This window comes from Miscanthus floridulus, chromosome 16 (genome assembly GCF_019320115.1).
Source record: "Miscanthus floridulus cultivar M001 chromosome 16, ASM1932011v1, whole genome shotgun sequence".
Classification (NCBI taxonomy): Eukaryota; Viridiplantae; Streptophyta; class Magnoliopsida; order Poales; family Poaceae; genus Miscanthus; species Miscanthus floridulus.
In genome coordinates this window covers 67,221,807-67,241,849 of record NC_089595.1, presented here as the reverse complement: position 1 = coordinate 67,241,849, position 20,043 = coordinate 67,221,807, and the positions used below count along the sequence as shown (strand labels likewise).

The window sequence follows — 20,043 nt, the reverse complement described above, 5'->3', positions numbered from 1 at the left end:
CTTACCGTTGGTCCAAGACTGTCTTATTATTACCACCAGTATACTGTATGTTGGTCGTTACGTCTGCGCTTAAAAAATTTGCTTTCAGAGCTAGCAGACAATTTGAAGCACGAACGAAGTAAGAACAAAAGACTGCACTGCCTCTCAATGGTCAAGGTATGAGCATGGCACACGTTTACAGCATCACGGCGGCAAGGCCTTCTATTTAAAGCAGCAGCCAGCAGCCGGCAGCCGGCAGCCAGAAGCAGGCCTTCAAAGTCCACGTCCTTCTCCATTGCCTTTCCATCCCTTCTACTCGTCTCCCTCGTGTCTCTCTCACGCATCAACTCTCCAGGCAAAATATCCTGAGGCGCGATGGATGCAACGCCAGGGAGCAAGAAGGCCCCGCCGGCCGCCGCCGCTACCGCGGTCCCGTCGTCAGCTCCGCAGCAGGCGGCGGAGCAGTCGTCGTCGCCCGAGTCCGACGCCGCCGCTGTCGCTGGCGTGAAGGCGAGCGGCGGAGGCGAGGACGACGACGAGCTGGTGGAGAGGTTCTACGCGCTGCTGGACAACATCCGCGCCATGAGGGGCATGGTCAGCACTGGCGGCAGCGGCACGACCACGGGGAGGAAGCGGGCGCGGGACGCCGAGCCGCCGTGGCGGCCGGCGTTCCGGATGGAGGACTTCGAGCTGGAGGAGGTCGACTCTGACTCCGTGGGGTGCGCCGGCGAGAAGAAGAAGAGGAGGGAGAGCAGTGCGAGGCGGCCGGCCGACGACGAGGAGCAGGAAGAGGGCGAGGTCGTGGAGGCCACTAAAGGTCCCCGGACCCGGCGGGTGCAGGGGCAGCCGCAGTCGCACGGGAGTGTTGGCCATTGACTACAGGAATCAGAATACACAGTAGATGGTTCAATTTGCACGTCTTTCACATTTATGATGACGGTATGATGCCTAACTGTGTATTAGGAGCATGTGTCATGTGTTGGGTTTCTTTTAGTCATATTCATCAGATCAGAATACATAGTAATAGGAATACATGTTCAAGATTTAAAGAGAGGCAGAGAGAAGGGGAGTGAGAGGTAGCAGACCATCGAAGGCCGTAGTGGTCGAAGCACCGACCGGGATCTCGTTGGCGGACGTCATCTGCGCGCCGGCAGCGACGTTCGGTGGAGAGAGAGGAGTCGGTGCAGTGGCGTCCTTAGCGGCGGCGTGTGCGTCGGGGTGGTGTTGCCGGCGTCGGTGGTGCTTCCGTCGCTGGCAGCGCCCCTTCTCAAGATCGGGTTAGGGTTAGGATATCGGTGGGGTGACTGGCGGCGCGGTGAACCTCGTACTACGAGCCCCGGCCCCCCACATTTCCTTTATAGCGCTGTGCGACGGGGGCTCACTAACCATGTAGGGTTGGGCGCCCCCGATCAGGGTGCGAGAACAAGGCCCAAAGGCCGTTGGGCCTAATGGCGTGGGAGATCAATCCAACATTCTCCCCCTTGATCTCTCATCACTTTCTTCGTTCTTTAATTCTTACTCAAAACTTTCGATTCATATTTTTCTTGCTTCCATCCTATTTCATCACAGATTAGTGCATAGAACTGTCCCATCGTCACAGCAATTAGTGTCATTAGACTAACAGCCACAATACACTTATCTGTTTTGAAATGTAAACTTTCTTTGGGCCCTTCGTATGTTCGGGAATCATAGGCTTTCCCTTAAACCCATGCCGGCTACGTGTTCTCTGAACACGTTGGGTGGTAAGCCCTTTGTGAGCGGATCCGTGAGCATTTTCTCTGTACTTATATGCTCAAGATTTATTATATGATCCCGAACTTTATCTTTCACAACATAGTACTTTATGTCAATGTGTTTGGCAGCACCACTTGACCTATTGTTGTGAGCATACTATACCGCTGGGTTGTTATCACAATACAACCTCAGTGGTTCATTTATATTATCAATCACTTTCAATCCGGGTATGAATTTTTTCAGCCAATTCACCTGCCCCGTTGCCTCATAGCATGCTACAAACTCGGCATACATTGTCGAGGATGTAGTTACGGTTTGTTTGGAGCTTTTCTATGATATAGCCCCTCCTGCGAGAGTAAATACATATCCTGACGTGGATTTTCTTTCTTCTCCCGCATAATCAGAATCTGAATACCCCTCTATCTGCAGGGAATTAGATCTTCTATACGTAAGCATGAGGCCTTTCGTACCCTGCAAATAACGTAGGACTTTCTTCACTAATTTCCAATGTTCAATTTCTGGATTCTTTTGATATCTGCCAAGTAACCCGATAACAAAAGCTAAGTCAGGGCGTGTACACACTTGAGCATATTGTAAACTTCCAATAACTGAAGCATACGGTACCATTTTCATTCGGTCAATTTCATATTGGTTCTTGGGACACTGATGTTCCCCAAATCTATCGCCCTTGACTATAGAAGCAGGTGAAGGACTGCACGCATGCATAATAAATTTCTTCAGGACCTTTTCTATGTATGCCTTTTGCGATAATCCTAGAACCCCCTTTCTTCTGTCTCGGTGAATCTCTATTCTCGAAACGAACGAGGCATCACCTAGATCTTTCATATCAAAGTTTGAGGACAAGAATTTCTTCGTTTCCAGTAGTAGATTGATATCACTACTAGCAAGCAAGATATCATCCACATACAAAATTAAGAATATGTACTTTCCATTCTTGAACTTTGCATAAACGCAATTGTCCTTAATATTTTCTTTAAACCCAAAACGTTTTATCGTTATATCAAACTTCAAATACCACTGTCTTGAAGCTTGCTTCAATCCGTAGATTGATTTCTTCAGGCGGCATCCTATATTTTCCTTTCCTTTTACGACAAAACCTTTCGGTTGTGCCATATAAACATTTTCTTCCAAATCCCCATTTAGGAAAGCCATCTTTACATCCATTTGATGTAACTCCTAATCATAGTGGGCTACAAGTGCCATTATAATTCTAAAGGAATCTTTACATGAGACTAGAGAAAACGTCTCATTGTAATCAATCCCTTCTCTTTGCGTGAAGCCTTTCGCCACAAGTCGCGCTTTAAATCTTTCTATATTCTCTTGGGAGTCATATTTCGTTTTATAGACCCATTTACAGCCTACTGTTTGGCTCCTTTAGGAATATTTTCTAAGTTCCAAACTTTATTGGTACTCATTGATTTCAATTCATCTTCCATGGCCTTAAGCCACTTTGATGAGTGATCGCTTCTCATGGCTTCTTCAAATGAGGTGGGATCATCCCCCATCTGACATTCTTCTGTTTCATAAACTTCATAGTCATCAATAATAGCTGATCTTCTTATTCTTTGAGACCTTCTAGGTGCCTCCGGCACTTGTTCCATATTTGGCTATTGTTGTTCTTCCTCATGTGCAACATTTGTTCTATAGGTTACTCAAGGACAGGTTCCTCATGTTCATTCATTGTCGCCACGGGAGAACTTGCAACAGGTGTTGGCACTACAGTGTCCTGCACTATCGGTGCAACAGTGGCAGGTAGCGTCAAGAATGGTTCTTCAACCATCGGAGTGGGTACATGTACCCGCTTCTCCTGTAGGCTGATTTCTCATGCTACCATGCTCCCCATGATCATGTTATCCTCCAAGAACACGTGTCTTGTTTCTACAATCTTCGTATGTCTGTCAGGATAATAGAAGCGATATCCTTTCGATCTTTCTAGATAGCTAATAAAATGGCAGCTGACTGTCTTAGAGTCTAACTTTTCTATGTTTGGGTTAAACACTTTTGCCTCAGCAGGACAGCCCCACACACGCAAATGGTTAAGTGAGGGTTCCCTTCCTGTCCATAATTCATACGGTGTTTTAGGCACCGATTTTCTTGGTACTCGATTAAGTATGTGAATGGCGGTTTTCAGTGCCTCCATCTATAAACTAATCGGTAATGTGAAGTAACTCATTATGCTTCTTATCATGTTTATTAAGGTACGGTTACGTCTTTCAGCCACTCTATTCTACTGAGGCTCCCCCGGTGTGGAGTACTGAGTAACTATGCCATTTTCCTGTAGGAACCTTGCAAATGGTCCAGGAATTTGGCCATATGGGGTATGTCGCCCATAGTACTCTCCACCTCGGTCTGATCGTACTATCTTAATTTTCTTATTGTGCTGATTTTCAACTTCAGCTTTAAATATTTTGAATTTATCCAATGCTTCCGATCTTTCTTTAATTGGATAAATATTGCCATAACAAGAGTAGTCGTCTGTGAATGTTATAAACGAGTCATAACCATCCACACTTTTTACAGGAAAAGGACCACATATGTCTGTGTGGATTATTTCTAAAATTCCCGTGCTTCGTTTGGCATCTTTCTTAATTTTCTTGACATAGTTTCCTTTGATGCAATCAATACATTGTTCTAAATCTGAAAATTCTAAGTGCGGGATAATTGATTCCTTAACCAATCGTTCTATTCTCCCCCTCGAAATATGGCCCAAGCGACAATGCCATAATTTCGAAGAGACAGTATCAATTCTCTTCCGCTTCTTAGTTACATCCGCAGATGGGGAATCATTCACATTCTCATCGCATACATTGTTTGTATTCTCAGCAAGAGATAATAAATAAAGCTTGTCTTGTCGGAAGGCAAGACCAATACATTTATTATCAACCAGTATCTTACACTTGCCATCACCAAAATGGCAATCAATTCCATCATCATCAAGTTTTGAAACGCTTATCAAATTTCTACGCAAAGAGGGAACATAAAGTACTTCTTTAAGTCTAAGTACAAAACCATTATTCCATTCTAAAGAAAAAAACTCCAATGGCTTCAACATTGGCTTGCACTCCATTTGCAACTTTAATCGTTCTTTCTCCTCTTTGCAAGGTTCTCGTCCCACTTAACCCCTTTCTTTAGCAGAGATTTTAGGAAGTCTGGACAATCCCTCTTGTAGTGTCCCTTCTTGAAGCAGTGCTTGCACTGATCTTTTTCAGCTCCACCATACTGCTGATTCTCAGAATCCTAGGGTTTCTTTCTCTATGAATTGGAGGAAGAGGTCTTATCCCACTTAGGTTTCCCTTGTGGTTTAGAATTCTTGCCATTAAAGTTCTTTCTTTTGTTATCCTTCACAAAATGAGCGGATTCACCTTGTGAGGACTTTATCCTCTCCTCTTCTTGAGCACACATTGAGATGAGTCTTTCTATGCCCCATCTTTCAGGCTGCATATTGTAGTTCACAATGAAGGTGTCATATTCTTTTGGCAAAGAAGCAAAAATCAAATGAATCAGGAAATCCTCCTCCTTCAAATTCATTTCCTTTAGCTTAGATGTCGTAGTGTTCATCTTCAAAATGTGCTCTCTTATGCTACCACCAGTGAATTTCTCATTCACAAGCTTCTTAATCAGTGAACTTGTTCTGGCCTTGGTAGACCCAGTAAACTGACTCTTGATTTTCTCAAGATATTCTTTGGCAGTAGCACATTTAGGGATTGAGCGCCTTATCTATTCTTCTATGGTGGCTTTGGCCACCAACAGGCACTTGCGGTTGGAGAGAGTCCATTGCCTATGTTCAAGGTCATATTTCATTCTTATTTCAGCATGATCACGCTTTCGAGCAGCGAAATCAGCGTCAGATTCATTTTCACCTCTCACCGGGTCCTCTGGCTCAGTAGGACACAGTGAGGTGATGGCAAAATCAACCTCTCCCAACACAAGTTCCAATTCATACTTCTCCCGCCACACACGGTGATTGGTCCCATTGAGTGTCGGGATGTTGGCAATGTTCACAATGCATTTGCCTCCTAAAATCACACCAGAGTAAGTAAGAAACATTTATACATAAAATTCCATGCTTTAACTCAACGTTGATCAAATTAAAACTTATAATTCATCCATGCAAACATTTTACATCACCGTTGGGCAGAAGTAAAATTAATGCATAATTTCTCATGGATCAAAATTATAATATTGTTATTAACAACGTTGGTCAGAAAATAACAACTTCATAATCTTATCAAAATTATCAGAAATTCATTTCTCTTAAAATTAAATTATCCCGTTAGTTCAAATTTAATCAAAGAGAACAATAATTATCATGCACAGCGGAAACTTAATAATCTTTCATATTATTATTTTTCCAGAAGCACTAAATACTTTACTATTTTCTGGCAAAATATCGTTGGATAAAATTTGCACAGAAAAATTGTATTAAAATCATTCAAATTCATCAAAAATATGTATTAAAATTGCTCCTGGAAAAATAATAACAAAAAAAATTTCTTTCATTTCAGCCCAGCGCGGCCCAAGACGCCAAAAGCCGGCTCGGCCCAGTCCTCCGCGCGCGCGCAGGCCGCACCCAGGCCGCAACCTGGGCCTGGGCCGGCAAAGTGCCGCGCGCACTCGCGCCCGCCTGGGCCGGCGACGGTCCGAGCATCCGTGGCCGTTGGTTCTGATCGGACGGTTGTCCGTTTCCATCGCGGGGTCAAAAACCGCGTCGGCTGACTCTCTTCAAACCCTAACTTCATTTCGTTCCCGGTGCTCTCTCTCTCATCGCCTCTCTCTCTTTTCTCCTCAGCGCAGCGCAGCCGCAACCGAGAGCGAGCGACGACGAGCGAGCGGGCGGTGGAGCGAACCTTGGCGCCGTCGCCGCCCCCTTGCCGGCGCGCGTGCTCCCCAATGGGTGAGCACGCCGCCGTCGAGCGGCCTGGCCACGGCGCTTCCTTGGCCGAACCCGGCGAGCCAGCGCCCCCGGCTTTGCTTCTTCTCCCACGCCGGTGAAGGTTCATCCGACGCACGGCGAGGTAGATCCGTCCTCCACTTTCCCCTTTCTGATTTGAGTTGTTCTTTTCGGGTTCATCCGAATGGGAAACTAGGGTTAGGGTTAGGGTTCGTTCATATTCTTTCCGATCTGAAATTGGTTCGATTTGATTTCTTTCTTTCACCCGATTCGAAATCAATTATATATTCTTCTTTCTATTTTCTTTTTCCCGATCTGCATCAGATCGGTCAGTTTCATTTCATTTCTTACCCCGATTTGATTTCTTCTCTAACCGTGGCTCTGAACCATTGTTGGGTTTCTTTTAGTCATATTCATCGGATCAGAATACATAGTAATAGGAATACATGTTCAAGATTTACAGAGAGGCAGAGAGAAGGGGGGTGAGAGGTAGCAGACCATCGAAGGCCATAGTGGTCGAAGCACTGACCGGAATCTCGTTGGCGGACGCCATCTGCGCGCCGGCAGCGACGTTCGGTGGAGAGAGAGGAGTCGGTGCAGTGGCGTCCTTGGCGGTGGCGTGTGCGTCGGGGTGGCGTTGCCGGCGTCGGTGGTGCTTCCCGTCACTGGCAGCGCCCCTTCTCAAGATCGGGTTAGGGTTAGGATGTCGGTGTGGTGACTGGCGGCGCGGTGAACCTCGTACTACGAGCCCCGGCCCCCCACCTTTCCTTTATAGCGCTGTGCGACGGGGGTCACTAACCATGTAGGGTTGGACGCTCCCGATCAGAGCGCGAGAACAAGGCCCAAAGGCCGTTGGGCCTAATGACGTGGGAGATCAATCCAACATCATGTGCTCTCTTTAACTCTGTCACGTGCATAATTATGACTTTGTGATGTACTACTACTCACTAGTAGCAGCCTGTTGCCTGTGTAGTTTGTATTTTTCCTGTAAAGTAGTACAACTTAGAAGAAAAAAGATCGAAGTTGTATTACAATTTACAGGAAATAATCACTTTAAGCGTAAATATGACCGCCAATTCAAAAGAAAATCCCTCGATCGTAGCAGCATGTTGTACGTGTACTCTCAGCTTACTCCATTCATTCCAAGTTGAAGTTCATTTTAGTTTTATCCCAAGTCATGTTTCCTAGACTCAGCACTGGATGGTCTCCTATATTTACTATAGAAATCAACACCATTACTCTTAGGCCCCGTTTGAATCCTTAGAATCGAAATTCATTCTAATAATTATAAGTTAGACACATATTAGTTAAGTTAATATAATTGTATGCAGAATATATTTGTACACTACTGTCGGCCATATGAGGGAGATACTTATATGCTGTATTTCAGTTGTAGGGAAAGCGAGCCGAAGAGAAAAAACATAGCATGATGATATCTAGAATCAATTTCCATCTCCCACTCTATGAATTTAAGATACGCTTACATCTGAACTTTGTTTGAAAAGTTGTGGAATGTCAAATTTTAAGCCAAATAGCCCACTCCATTAAGTAGATTTCAATCCCTTCATCAAAATGGAAGGATACAAACGACCAATGATAGATGAAGTCAATTCGTAGAGAGTTGCCTTCGGTGGTTTATTTCATCAATCTCAAATCCACTATTCTAGTCTCGAATGTGCTCGTAGCTCATAAAGGTAGAATGTATATGTGCATATTTATAGTGGTGAGTGTCTGAGCGTTAGCACCTGTGTGGTATTCGAGAAAGAACAAGGCCTCATGGAGTCTATTTAGGAAGAAACTATATATACAAAACAAGAGAGATAAAACTCGAAGACCTCACTAAAATAAAAGGCAAAGAATAAGGACCTTTTTGAAACTTGTGTTAATTCATGTGGGATGGGATTATGGGATGGTTCCAGCCTAGCTTTTTGGATTGAATTTTTTACATTTTAGCAATTGTTTTGAAAGTTTCTCACAAATAGACCCCTGGCGGAAAGAATTCAGAAAATGGATCCTTAGCTCGGCGCCATTGATGCTGGCGCCGAGCTAACACGTCTCGACGCCAGCGTCCCTGGCGCCGAGGTCCTGAGCTCGGTAGATGACATGGCAGGGGCGTCAGAGTGACTGGCGCCGAGCTCCCTGCCATTAAACCCCGGCCCAACCTTCCTGCCCAAGCGTTCTTCCTCTTCTTTCTCCTCCCTCTTAGGTTTTTTCTCTCCCCACTTCACCCTACCTCACGAATCGGCATATTGGACCTTCGAAACTTTAATTTGATCCGTAGATCTTCGAGAGCAAGGTATCCTCGCTCCCCTCCTAGTTTTTTCGCATCGATTCGGTATATATTAGTCGGATTTTTGAATGTAATAATCGTCATCACTTAGGGTTTCATTCTATCCCTCAATATATGTATTATACAACCGTAGGATGATGCCAAGGCGTGGAAAAGCTAGCAAACCTAGGCGCATGTAGTTATGTTATGGGTTCATTGTTGTGCATCAAATGGGAAACCCTAGGATTATGGTTTAATGTTAACTGCTTTCGGTTCTTAGAATGAAATTGGTTGTATTGTAGTTATGGTTCTCATTGATATTTATTTGTGATGTTTTGATTTATGTTTGTTAAATTACATCTGTTTTGTTAGATGCAAGAAATATTTCGGGAGGAGTTTTGGCGAAAATGGGGTCATCCTCGAGAATTATACCCCGACGCGTCTAACAAAGATGCCCCATCCCTCCTGACCTCCCTGTCCCTAACTGTGACTGTGGTTTCCCGGCCCATGTTTTTCAATCGAAACATCCGGATACAGTGACACGTTGCTTCTACACATGCAGTTGTTTTAATGTAAGAAATTATTTCCACTATCCTTTTTCTTTATTTATGTAAGTATGCTACTAATATTTTGTTAGAATCTCGTTGTGTAGGACCATGAGAGGTGCTTTTTCTTTCAGTGGATCGACGGTGCAGGCAAGTTTGATCCTAGGTACCTCCTTTTTGATGATTGGTTTAGAGGGAGACATCCACGTGAGCACTTCAAGCGGTGGGTTCCACCCCCCTAACCCTCCGCCAATGATGGCTAAGGAGAAGCACCTAGCCATAGTTAGACGACTCAAGGAACCTTCTCTGTGCGATTATGGAGATCGAGCTATGATAAACCCTGAGAATACGTTGGAGTTTGTGTGTCCAAACAAGCATGAAGTAAGTGCAAAGTGTATGTGTTGAAATGTTGAGCTATATGTGTTCATGTACTAATGTCTACTTATTTAGGTGTTTTCAATGGCAAAGTGTCATTTTAAGGAGTGGTTGTATGGTCCTAAGAACCAATGGCCGGAAGAACCGTGAAAGGTTAAGGAAAAGAAGAAAGAAAGGGTAATTTACAAAGTACCTCCTGTCATGTGCGAATGTGGTGTTAAATCCAACTATGGCCTAGTCCCTTCGGAGCTTGGAATAGGCCATTATTGCGGCCATATGGTTGAGTATGATGAGGTTGGTTATTTTTGTGGTAAACATGAAATCGTATTTTGTTTCTTTTGCTAAGACATATATGATAGAATTTTCCATTTGAACAGAGCACTAGAAAATGCAGGTGGGAATGTTATGATGGTCAAGCTAAGTTCTTGGATGAACTGAAGAAGAGGCAAGTAGTTGCATGGAAGAGGGGATATGGACCTGACTACGTCAACCTATTCGTTAAACATCAGAAAGAAAAGATGCGCGAGTTTGATAGACAACGCGGTATTTGTAACCCGGTCGATGTTGGGATTAACAAATGGGGATTAGAAAGACGGATGACGTTAGAGGAGGAAAGGGCAAGGAATGAGTCAAGGGAGGAGACAAGAGTACAGATGTAGGTCTTGAACGAGCATGTTGTTGCATTATGTGCCAGTGAGTACTTGAAAGCATTTTTTTGCCTGATTTTAAATGTAATATAATCGCATTGCTAACTGATTGCATTTCATACATGAAGGGATTGGTTGCAGTGAGGAACATGCCACAGAGCTGGCTCGTGCAAGGTATGAGGAGAAGAAGTTAGATGAGCATAGATTGCGAGTTGGTCGCACCGTTCAATTACCGAATGTGTTGTTTGATGAGGGGGACGAGGATGAGGACGATACTGGCAGAATGAGTGAGCTCATTGCTCTAGCAGAGGTAGGCCTGCAGGCACAGGAGGCTGAGGATGATACTAGCAGATTGAGCGAGCTCATCGCTCTAGCAGAGGCGGGCTTGCAGACGGAGGAGGCTGAGGAAGACATTGGTAGATTAAATGAGCTCATCGGTCTAGCAGAGGTGGGCTTACAAGCTAAGGAGGATGACGACGTGTTCTTCACTCAGGCTGCAGTGGCCGCAGATGAAGCGGAGGCCGCTTACTAGGTAGGTCAAAGCAATGTAGGTGAGCCTAGCCACAACAATAGGGTTGTAGTAGAGGACTGGTACTTGGATAATGTGTTGCTTACTCAGTATGTTTCAGACTGAGGATTTGGAAGTGCATTTGCCCCTATGTGTACTGTCAGCACGTACTTCTAGTATTATTATGTTGTTTAATGTGGTATAGTATTGAACTTTTCATTATGTGGTTGTTGTCATTATTTATGGTCTCAATATTCCGCTTAATGTTACGGACATATTGAAATGTGAACACGTGCTGCAAATAAAATCTAAAGATGTACGACATTATATAATTCAACACACGAAATGCATAAAATGGCATGTGAGAACATATATCGAACCTGGGTATAGAGTTTCCTTCGACTAAACCTAATATGCCTTAGGTAATTAAACCAAACAACAAACACATAGATGTGGCATGTGAAAAAGATAAAGTCATCCTAGTAGTGTGGCCACATAGAAAATTGTGTTGCACCTTCTCCATAGTAGCCTCCTGTTGTTGGTGGTGGTGGTGGCGGGCGTGACGGGGGAGGCCTCTTGTTCTTGTGGTTTGGGCAGGTGCAATGTAGATCATTATAGAGTGCCTCCTGTGAATCGGCACCATTGTTGTTGTCGTCATGTCCGTCGTCCTTGTAACCGCTGCTAACTTCCCTTTCTAGATCGAAGATACGGTTCTGTAGGTAGTAGATGTACTCCGCATGCGGATAAATAGGTCGAGGATCGACCCACCTACTGAACCCATAGTTTTCTTCGGCCAAGGAAGACTACAATAAGTATGTCTTGTAAGTTATATACAAGAGAAACATATTGAAGAAACAAATAGTAATAGCAATTACCCATGCTCGCAGGCATTTGAAGAAACGACGACCTCCATCTATTCCCTCAGTGAACATCTACACTAGGTAGTCCTCACCATGCATGTATTTTGACCACTCTTTTTTCCTTTCATCATATCCTCTCAGTGGTGCCTCTATGGTGAAATCACTTTTGCTCTCAACTGAAAACCTCTTATAAAGAGCTTCCACAAAGAAATCGGAACCAAGAGGACCCTCCCACCTAATGGTAGTTCCCTTCCCCTTTTCTCTCCCTCTAGACGACCCTCAAACATTGGTACTGCAACGAAAGAAAATGCTGAGGAGTGTTCTTCTTTCTTGTTGTGTGTGTGAATGAGAGGGAGTGAGTGGTTATTTATAGGTTGAGAGGAGGAATGGAGGCCTCTCAATGTGCCATGTCAGTCATCCATGTGCCACTTTACCTCAACCCTTGGATCAAACAGTCATAAGATGGATGGAGGAGATAGAGTGGAGTTGTGCTTCCTTGCATGCCAGTACTATGTCAGTGATGTGATAAATTGCTGCTGTCCTTGTATCTGAAAAGTCTATTTTTATTGTCTGAAAAGCATAGATTCGTTCACTGTTACTTGGTAACCCTAGATTCATCTACAAAGCGTATGTACGATACGTTTGGATTATACACGTTCTAATAAATTTATAGTTAATCTATGTACTACATTTGTGCCCTTTTAGCAGTATAGTATGATTAATGTTTCACGAAAAAAATTCGCAAGAGTTTCCCTAGTTTTAAGAGCATCCACAGTTACAAACAGAGACATCATTATATATTCCAAACATTTAATCATCAAAGGAGCAAAATGCAACCACAACGAACATCACAACCAACATAATATGTCCTGCATAGTCCAAATAGTCCACAATGTCCATACAGTCCCAAATAGTTACAGAAAAGTAAATACAAAATCCATAATAGTGCATACTAACAACTATCACATCCCTCACTGTCTCCTACTCTTGCCCTTACCCTTGTGACCAAGAGCGCTCGTACCTAGAGTGTAAGGGTCATGCGGACGGCATCGCCTAGTGCCTAGAGGCAGTATAGGATGAGTTGAGGGAGCGTCATAGAGCTGAGAGGGGCCAAGCTCCTCGTGCCTTTTGTCCACGTCATCGTCGTCATCGTCTTCCTCGTCCTCGTCCCCGTCCCCTATAGCTGCTTGGCTGGAGGAACCCAAGCCTCCTCTACCTACGGAAGAAACGCACACGTCTTGCGTCGTATCTGTCCTACAACCACAACGACCATCCGCACGGCGTAGACGACGTGACAGCCTCTGTTGTACAAAACTATATTAACTGAAAGAATCTAATATATTAATAATATGTTTGAAAGAATATTTTTAATCTTACGTCTAGGAAGCCAAGTATGTAGTCGTCACTGACTTTCGGCCGAATGCGCTCAATCTCTTCAACTGAGCATTTGAGTGTATTGCCCTGCAACAAAGTTCTCAGTAATAATACTTCTGAACAGATAGCAATAGGTTTTGTTTTCTTTTATACAAGAATCTAACGTATTATAAGGGTGATACGGCTCGAATGTGGCACTAACTAAAATAGATAACTCATAATGTCGGTCCAAGAACACCTAATGTACTGTTGTGCAACTTAACGTAGAAAAATAAGGCAATTGACTTACCACTCTGTCCAAGATCGGTCCTGCCTCCACCTGCCTTCCTGCACGAGTCGATTGGTCATACACCGTGTCTTCATCGTCGGAGGACTCGAAGTCGGCGTAGTCATCTTCTGTCCACTATACCCTCAGCCTGTAATGTGTCGCACGCTGGTACCAAGCTTGGTACCGCCTGAACTCACAGTTTGTGTGCGGCTCGTTGTTGCCGTCCACGTTGTCGTGCATCTCCTCCCATTGCTCAATGAAGGACTGGTGGTGCCTCTCCCAGTTCGGACGCGGCGCGGGCAAGGGCGCGGCATGGCACGGCGCGGACGAGGGCAGCCGGTGGAGGCGCGGGCGCGGGCGGCGGCGGCGGCGGCTTTGCTCTACTAGGGCGAGAGAGGGAGAGGAAGAGAGGCGCGGGACCCATAGGTAATAAAGGCTCGGCGTCAGTCACTCTGGCGCCGAGCTCGACGCCAGAGTGACTGGCGCCGAGGTCCCTGCCATGTCATCTACTGAGCCCAGGAGCTCGGCGCCAGGGACGCTGGCGCTGAGACGTGCTGACGCCGAGCTAAGGGTCCATTTTCTGAATTCTTTCCTCCAGAGGTTTATTTGTGAGAAACTTTTTAAAAAAATGCTAAAATATAAAAAATTCGGCTTTTTGGATAAGATCTTGTCTTGCATTTAGTCGTTGAGAGGTATCGTATCATCTCTGTTTTGTGTTAAGTTTTGGGACACAAAAAGTGAAATCATTCACATAATATGTGGAGCCCACTCCTTACCATCTTTTTTTCCCCTTGGCTCCGCGCCAGCAGCCGGTGCACACTCGTCTGCTCTTGTCTGTGTGCTGGTGCACACTCGTCTGCTCTTGTCTGTGTGCTGTGCCTGCAACCAACCCTCCACTCCTACATGCTGAACCTTCCAGGCCCATTTGCCGCGCACTGGACCTGCCTTGCCCACGCACTCGTACGCTGGAAGTCGCTTTCCTCATGTTCGCCCGCTGCACACTTGCAGTGCATGTGCCCTTGCCCTCTCCATCACGTCTTGTTCTGGAGGGACGACGTCATTCAGCATCTGGAGAAAATATTCCCCTCCATGAACGATCTCATTCCAACATATATAGGGGTTCAACTAGTGGCCCTAAGTATAAGGAGACACCGTTTAGACATTGTGGTTGGTAGTTTATTTACTCGTATTTTCGGCTAGTTATACTTTCACTGATGGACAACATGTCTTTTGACAGGGATGCAGTGGTGACTTGTTGGAACTTAGGGACATGAGGGAGTAGGAGTGGGAGATGAGAGGTCTGGGCTTGAAACCCCGGCGACGAACTGGCGGTGCCGTGCTCGGCGCCTGGCTGGAAGATCGGTGGCAACAGGAGATCGTGAACAGTAACGCCTGATGGCCCAAGGTGAGATATACTCAATCTCAGGCTGATCTTTATTCCTTTAGATTGTTTAATACTTATAGCAATTCAATAACAAACCTTTCCTAAATCTAAGGGCTAACAGCCCTGACTCAACAAACCCCAACTCAACTAGGACTCTTAATAACTAACTCCTATAGAACAGGCTGAAGCCCAAACCGGCTCCCACGCCTGGGCCTGGTGGCCGCACCCTAGTGCCTGGCCCCGCCCCCTACCTTAGCCACTCTTCTTGTCACGGCGGTGGTACACCTTTTCCACCATAACATCACTCCCCCCCTCGACGAACAGCTCGTCCTCGAGCTGGAAGGCGGGGAACTCAGCGTGAAATTCGTCCAACGGCTCCCAAGTGGCTTCCTCTTCAAGCAGCGTCGCCCACTGGATCAAGACATGCCAAGTGCCCCGCCGAAGCTGGGCACACAGAGCACGTGCAGGTTGCTGGAGGCGACGGCCGTGGCGTAGTGGAGGAAGGGCCGGGGGTGTTGCTAGAGGAGTCCCCCAGAACGGTTTGAGGACGCCAACATGAAAGACGTTGTGGATGCACGCTCCTTCGGGCAACAGCAGCCGATACGCGACGTCGCCAATGCGCTCGGTCACCTGGAAAGGGCCAGCGAACCGCGGGCTGAGCTTGCCTCGCGGCCCCGGCAGCAGTGACTGTACCGGTCGATGAAGGATGTGGAGCCACACCCAATCGCCCACTGAAAACTCCAAGGGGCGATGGTGGCCGTCGTAGTAGCGCTTGGCATATTCCTGGGCCTGAAGAAGGCGTTCGCGCACCTCAGCGAGGAAGGCGTCACGATCCTGGAGGAGCGCGTCAACGGTGTCGGTGCGTGCTGTTCCTGCAGTATAGGGAATTAAGGCAGGCGGAGGCCGGCCGAACACGACCTGAAATGGCGAAGTCTGTAAGGCCGTGTGGTAGGATGTGTTGTAGCAGTACTCGGCCCAGGGCAGCCATTCCAGCCAAGATCGGGGACGGTCGCCGGTGATGCAGCGCAAATACATGGCGATGGTCTTTGTTGACTGCTTCAGACTGTCCATCACTTTGCGGGTGGAACGCCGTACTGAGGCGGAGCTTGACCCCCGCCAACTTGAATAGATCCTGCCGCACATTGCCAGTGAACACGGGGTCCCTGTCGCTGACAATGGAGTTGGGGAACCCGTGTGGGCGAACGATGGCCTGGAAGAACGCCTTGGCGACCGACTCCGCGGTGTACGGATGACTGAGCGCGATGAAGTGTGCATGCTTGGAGAAGCGATCGACCACCGTTAAGATGACGCTCTTGCCACTAACACGCGGCAGTCCTTCGATGAAGTCGAGCGAGATGTCGGACCACACTTGTGATGGCACCTCCAAGGGCTGCAGTAGCCCCGCCAGCCGAAGGGAGTCCACCTTGTTCTTCTGGCAGACGGCGCAGGCATGCACGAAGTCATGCACGTGTGCGCGATCGCCCTCGACGTAGAACTGGCCACGCAGGCGGTGAAGGGTCTTCTAAACGCCCTCATGCCCAACCGAGTGGACAAGCTCCAGCACTGTGGGCAGCAGCGCCGATTGCACCGGCACGAAGATGCGGGTGCCATGAAGGATGAGGCCATCCACAACGCGCCAAGGGTCGCCGCGGTCAGCGGCTATGGAGTCCCACAGCGCGCGCAGGGTTGTGTCCTCGTCGAGCTCGCGACAGAGGCTGTCAAAGAGGTCGAAGGACGGTCCTGACAAGGCGTGCAGATGACCAGCAGCCTCATCGTGCTGGGACAACGCATCTGCCACCATGTTAAGGCGCCCTGGTCGAAATTCAATGACGAAGTCATAGCCAAACAGCTTGGAGACCCACTGGTGTTGAGGCAGGGTGGAGTGGCGCTGGTCGAGGAGAAACTTGAGCGCATAGTGATCTGTGTGCACGACGAAGTGAAAGTGCATTTGCCCCCTATGTGGGTTTTGGTGTATTGATGACATCCAAATTAGGGACTAATGTGATCTTAATGAGATATGTTGCAGCTATTAGTCCCATGAAAGATTCAAAGAGTTGATAAAGATGAAATGGTATCCCTCAATTCTTGAAGTTGCAAAGGCGGACGAATTCAAAACGATCTTCAAAGGTTTTAATTTTGTTTTTGAGTTTAGGATCCGCCGCACTATAAAGAGGGATGCAAGTTTAGTTGGTCTGAGGAAGATAGAGTGCTCAAGCATTTAAATAAAATCAAAAGTGTGTCACTCTAGCACTTCACGAGCACATAGAATATTTTTCTGTGACTTTCAGTGTCGGAAGTCCCGACCTAAGCCAGGAGTCCCGGCACCTGTGCTTCTGACTGCTCGCTATCTGTGCACGTCGGAAGTCCCGACGTTCGCCGGGAGTTTCGACCGTCGGAAGTCCCGACGTTCGCCGGGAGTTCCGACACTGACCTGACCCAAGCCGAGAGTCCCGGCCTCAGCAGTGCTGGCTGTTTGATTAACTGTGCTCGTCGGAAGTCCCGACGATCGTCGGGAGTTCCGACCGTCGGAAGTCCCGACGTTTGCCGGGAGTTCCGACACTGACTTTCACCCGTGGACTTCTGACTCGTTGTGAACAGTGTTTTCTATTGTAGTCGGAACTCCTGGGATCTGCGTCGGAACTTCCGACGTAGATCTGAATAGTTGGATTTTCTCTTGGAGTATAAATACTCCTCTCTTCACTTCTAACCGTTACGGACTCATTTCACAGTTGACTCACTTCGTGCTGAACAGCTCCCAAGCAACACAAGCACCCCTCTCCTTCCTCCCCTGCTCTCATCTTCGATTCCCTTAGGTTTTGAGTGAAAGGAGAGTGGATTAAGTGAGAGCATCACTTTGGAAAGCTTGAGCACTTGATTTCTTTGTCAAGCCGGTTGATTTTGCATCTATTACTCTTGGGGTTTTGCCCCTAGCCGGCTAGGCGTTGCCCTAGAGCTTCCATCTTGTGTAAGAGCCTTGGGAAGTTTGTATCACCCTTCGATTTCTTAGTGGAAAGCTCAAGTGACCTTTGTGGTCGCTTTGAGAGAGGCAAGGAGGTGGAAAAGACTCCGACCTTAGTGGTCACCTCAACAACGAGGACGTAGGAGCTCCTTTGTGGGGTTGCCGAACCTCGGGATAAATCCTTGTGTCCTGTGTGCTTGTTGTTGTTGTGATTGTTTGAGATTACTTGTATGTGTTTGTCTCTTTGTCTCCAAAATCTCCATTTTAGGGTTTGGACGCGATCTACGGTTTGGAGGCATTACAGCGTCAAGGGAATCACCCAACATCTTCACCAAACCACTAGGAAGTGAGGTTGTAAGTTTATTTATCCGCAAAGTTAAATTTGGCACTGCTTTTGTAGTTCACGTAGGCGTCGGAACTGCTGACGTTTGCGTCGGAACTTCTGACAACATCGGGAGTTCTGACCCAAACGTCGGGACTTCCGACAGTGGCTGACAGATTTGAACTTAGCATTTGCAGTAAATTTTTAGAGACGCCTATTCACCCCCCCCCCCTCTAGGCATTGTTAGATCCTTTCAATTGGTATCGGAGCAAGGTCTTCTCTTTGCGTTTCACCACGTGAGAAGAAACAATGTCGGAGACCGACAAGATGCAAGCCGTTGCCGTCGAAATGGCCAAGAAAATAGCTGAAGAGTTGATGAGTACTCAAGTCAAGCTCTTTCAAGATGAAATGAAAAAGATGCAAGATCAAATGAGCAAGTTGAAGGAAGAATTGAGCAAGAAGGTTGATGATGCAATAAGTGGCAAGAATGATATTAGTGACAAGAATGAAGCAAACAAAGATGCCGCTAGTGATATTGGAGCCGGTGAGCATGCTCATGGAAAAGGAATATATTCACACATGAGTTTTGACTATGGACAAATCATGAAAAGTTCAACACTCCATACTCCGTCCGTCAATATTGGCAAGCCACCTCACTTTGATGGAACAAGATACACCGATTGGTCTTACAAGATGAAGATGCATCTAATAGCCGCAAGACTTTGGGAAGTTGTGGATGTTGGTGTGATGATTCCTACCGATGAAGATAGAGAGATAACTGCAAAAGAAGTGCACAACCTTCATCAAAATGCACAAGCCGTAGCATTGCTTGTGTCAAGCTTATCTCTGGATGAGTTTAGAAAAGTAAATGGAATGGAAAGTGCAAAGCAAATTTGGGATACTTTGAAAGTATCATTTGAAGGAGATATAAGTGTGAGGAAAGGCAACATAGAGTTACTTCATGGTGAATTGGAAAGATTTGTATTCTTGCAAAATGAAACAACACAATCCATGTTTGATAGGCTCATGGCATTGGTCAACCGCATAAGAGCTCTTGGTAGCAACGAATGGGATGACAACAAAGTTGCTAGAAAGATGTTGAGAACCTATAGAGCCAAGAACAACATGCTAGCGTCCATGATCATGGAAAGGCCCGGTTATGATGAGATGACACCTCAAGAAGTTCTTTCAAAGCTCAAGCATCATGAGTGTCTAGATGAAGATGCAATCAATGCTCACAATCAAAATCCTAATGCAATGGGATTCAACAAGAGTGTCGCCCTTAAAGCAACTCAACAACATGAAGGTCAAGTTTCAAGTCAAGAGAAGAAGAAGAAAGTGAAGGATGATTCCTCAAGTGGAGAAGAAGATTCCGATGCGGAGGTTGCATTTATGATTAGAAATCTTAGAAAGTTTATGAAGAAGAAAAGCAATCGCAAGACCTATGGTGATGGTAAGAGAAGGTTCAAAAAGAGATTTTGCTATGGATGTGGTCAAGTTGGTCACTTCATAGCCGATTGTCCTAATGAGAAAAAGAAGCATAAGCATGACAAGGATGAAGATAAGAAGAACAAAGGCAAAAAGAGAGGTGAAGCTCATATTGGGGAAGAATGGGAGTCAAGTGATAGTAACTCAAGTGATGATGAGAAGAAGAAGAAGGGAGCCACAAACATCGCCATCCACCACTCTTCTTCACCGACCATGATCTTCCCCTACTCAACTTCACCACCAAAGCTCTTTGCCAACCTATCTTCACCACCGAGGCTCTTCTCCAACCTCATCGACAACGACTACTACACTCCAACTTGTCTCATGGCAAAAGGGGAGAAGGTACATACTACACCCGTTTCCTCTAGTGATGAGTATGATAGTTGTGATGATAACATAGAAGAAATTGAAGCAACCAT

The 20,043-nt window shown here is 46.3% G+C and overlaps 1 protein-coding gene across 1 annotated transcript; it reads left to right on the top strand.

Moving 5' to 3' along the window:
- Positions 1-329: 329 nt before the first annotated feature.
- LOC136510137 (NRR repressor homolog 1-like) lies at positions 330-897 on the top strand. The gene has a single exon (XM_066504701.1). It carries the CDS (start codon positions 355-357, stop codon positions 853-855), a length of 501 nt encoding a protein of 166 aa, XP_066360798.1. The 5' UTR covers positions 330-354; the 3' UTR covers positions 856-897.
- Positions 898-20,043: the final 19,146 nt, after the last annotated feature.

Coding starts and splice junctions, on each gene's coding strand:
- LOC136510137 (XM_066504701.1), top strand. CDS start 355: ATGGATGCAACGCCAGGGAGCAAGAAGGCCCCGCCGGCCGCCGCCGCT.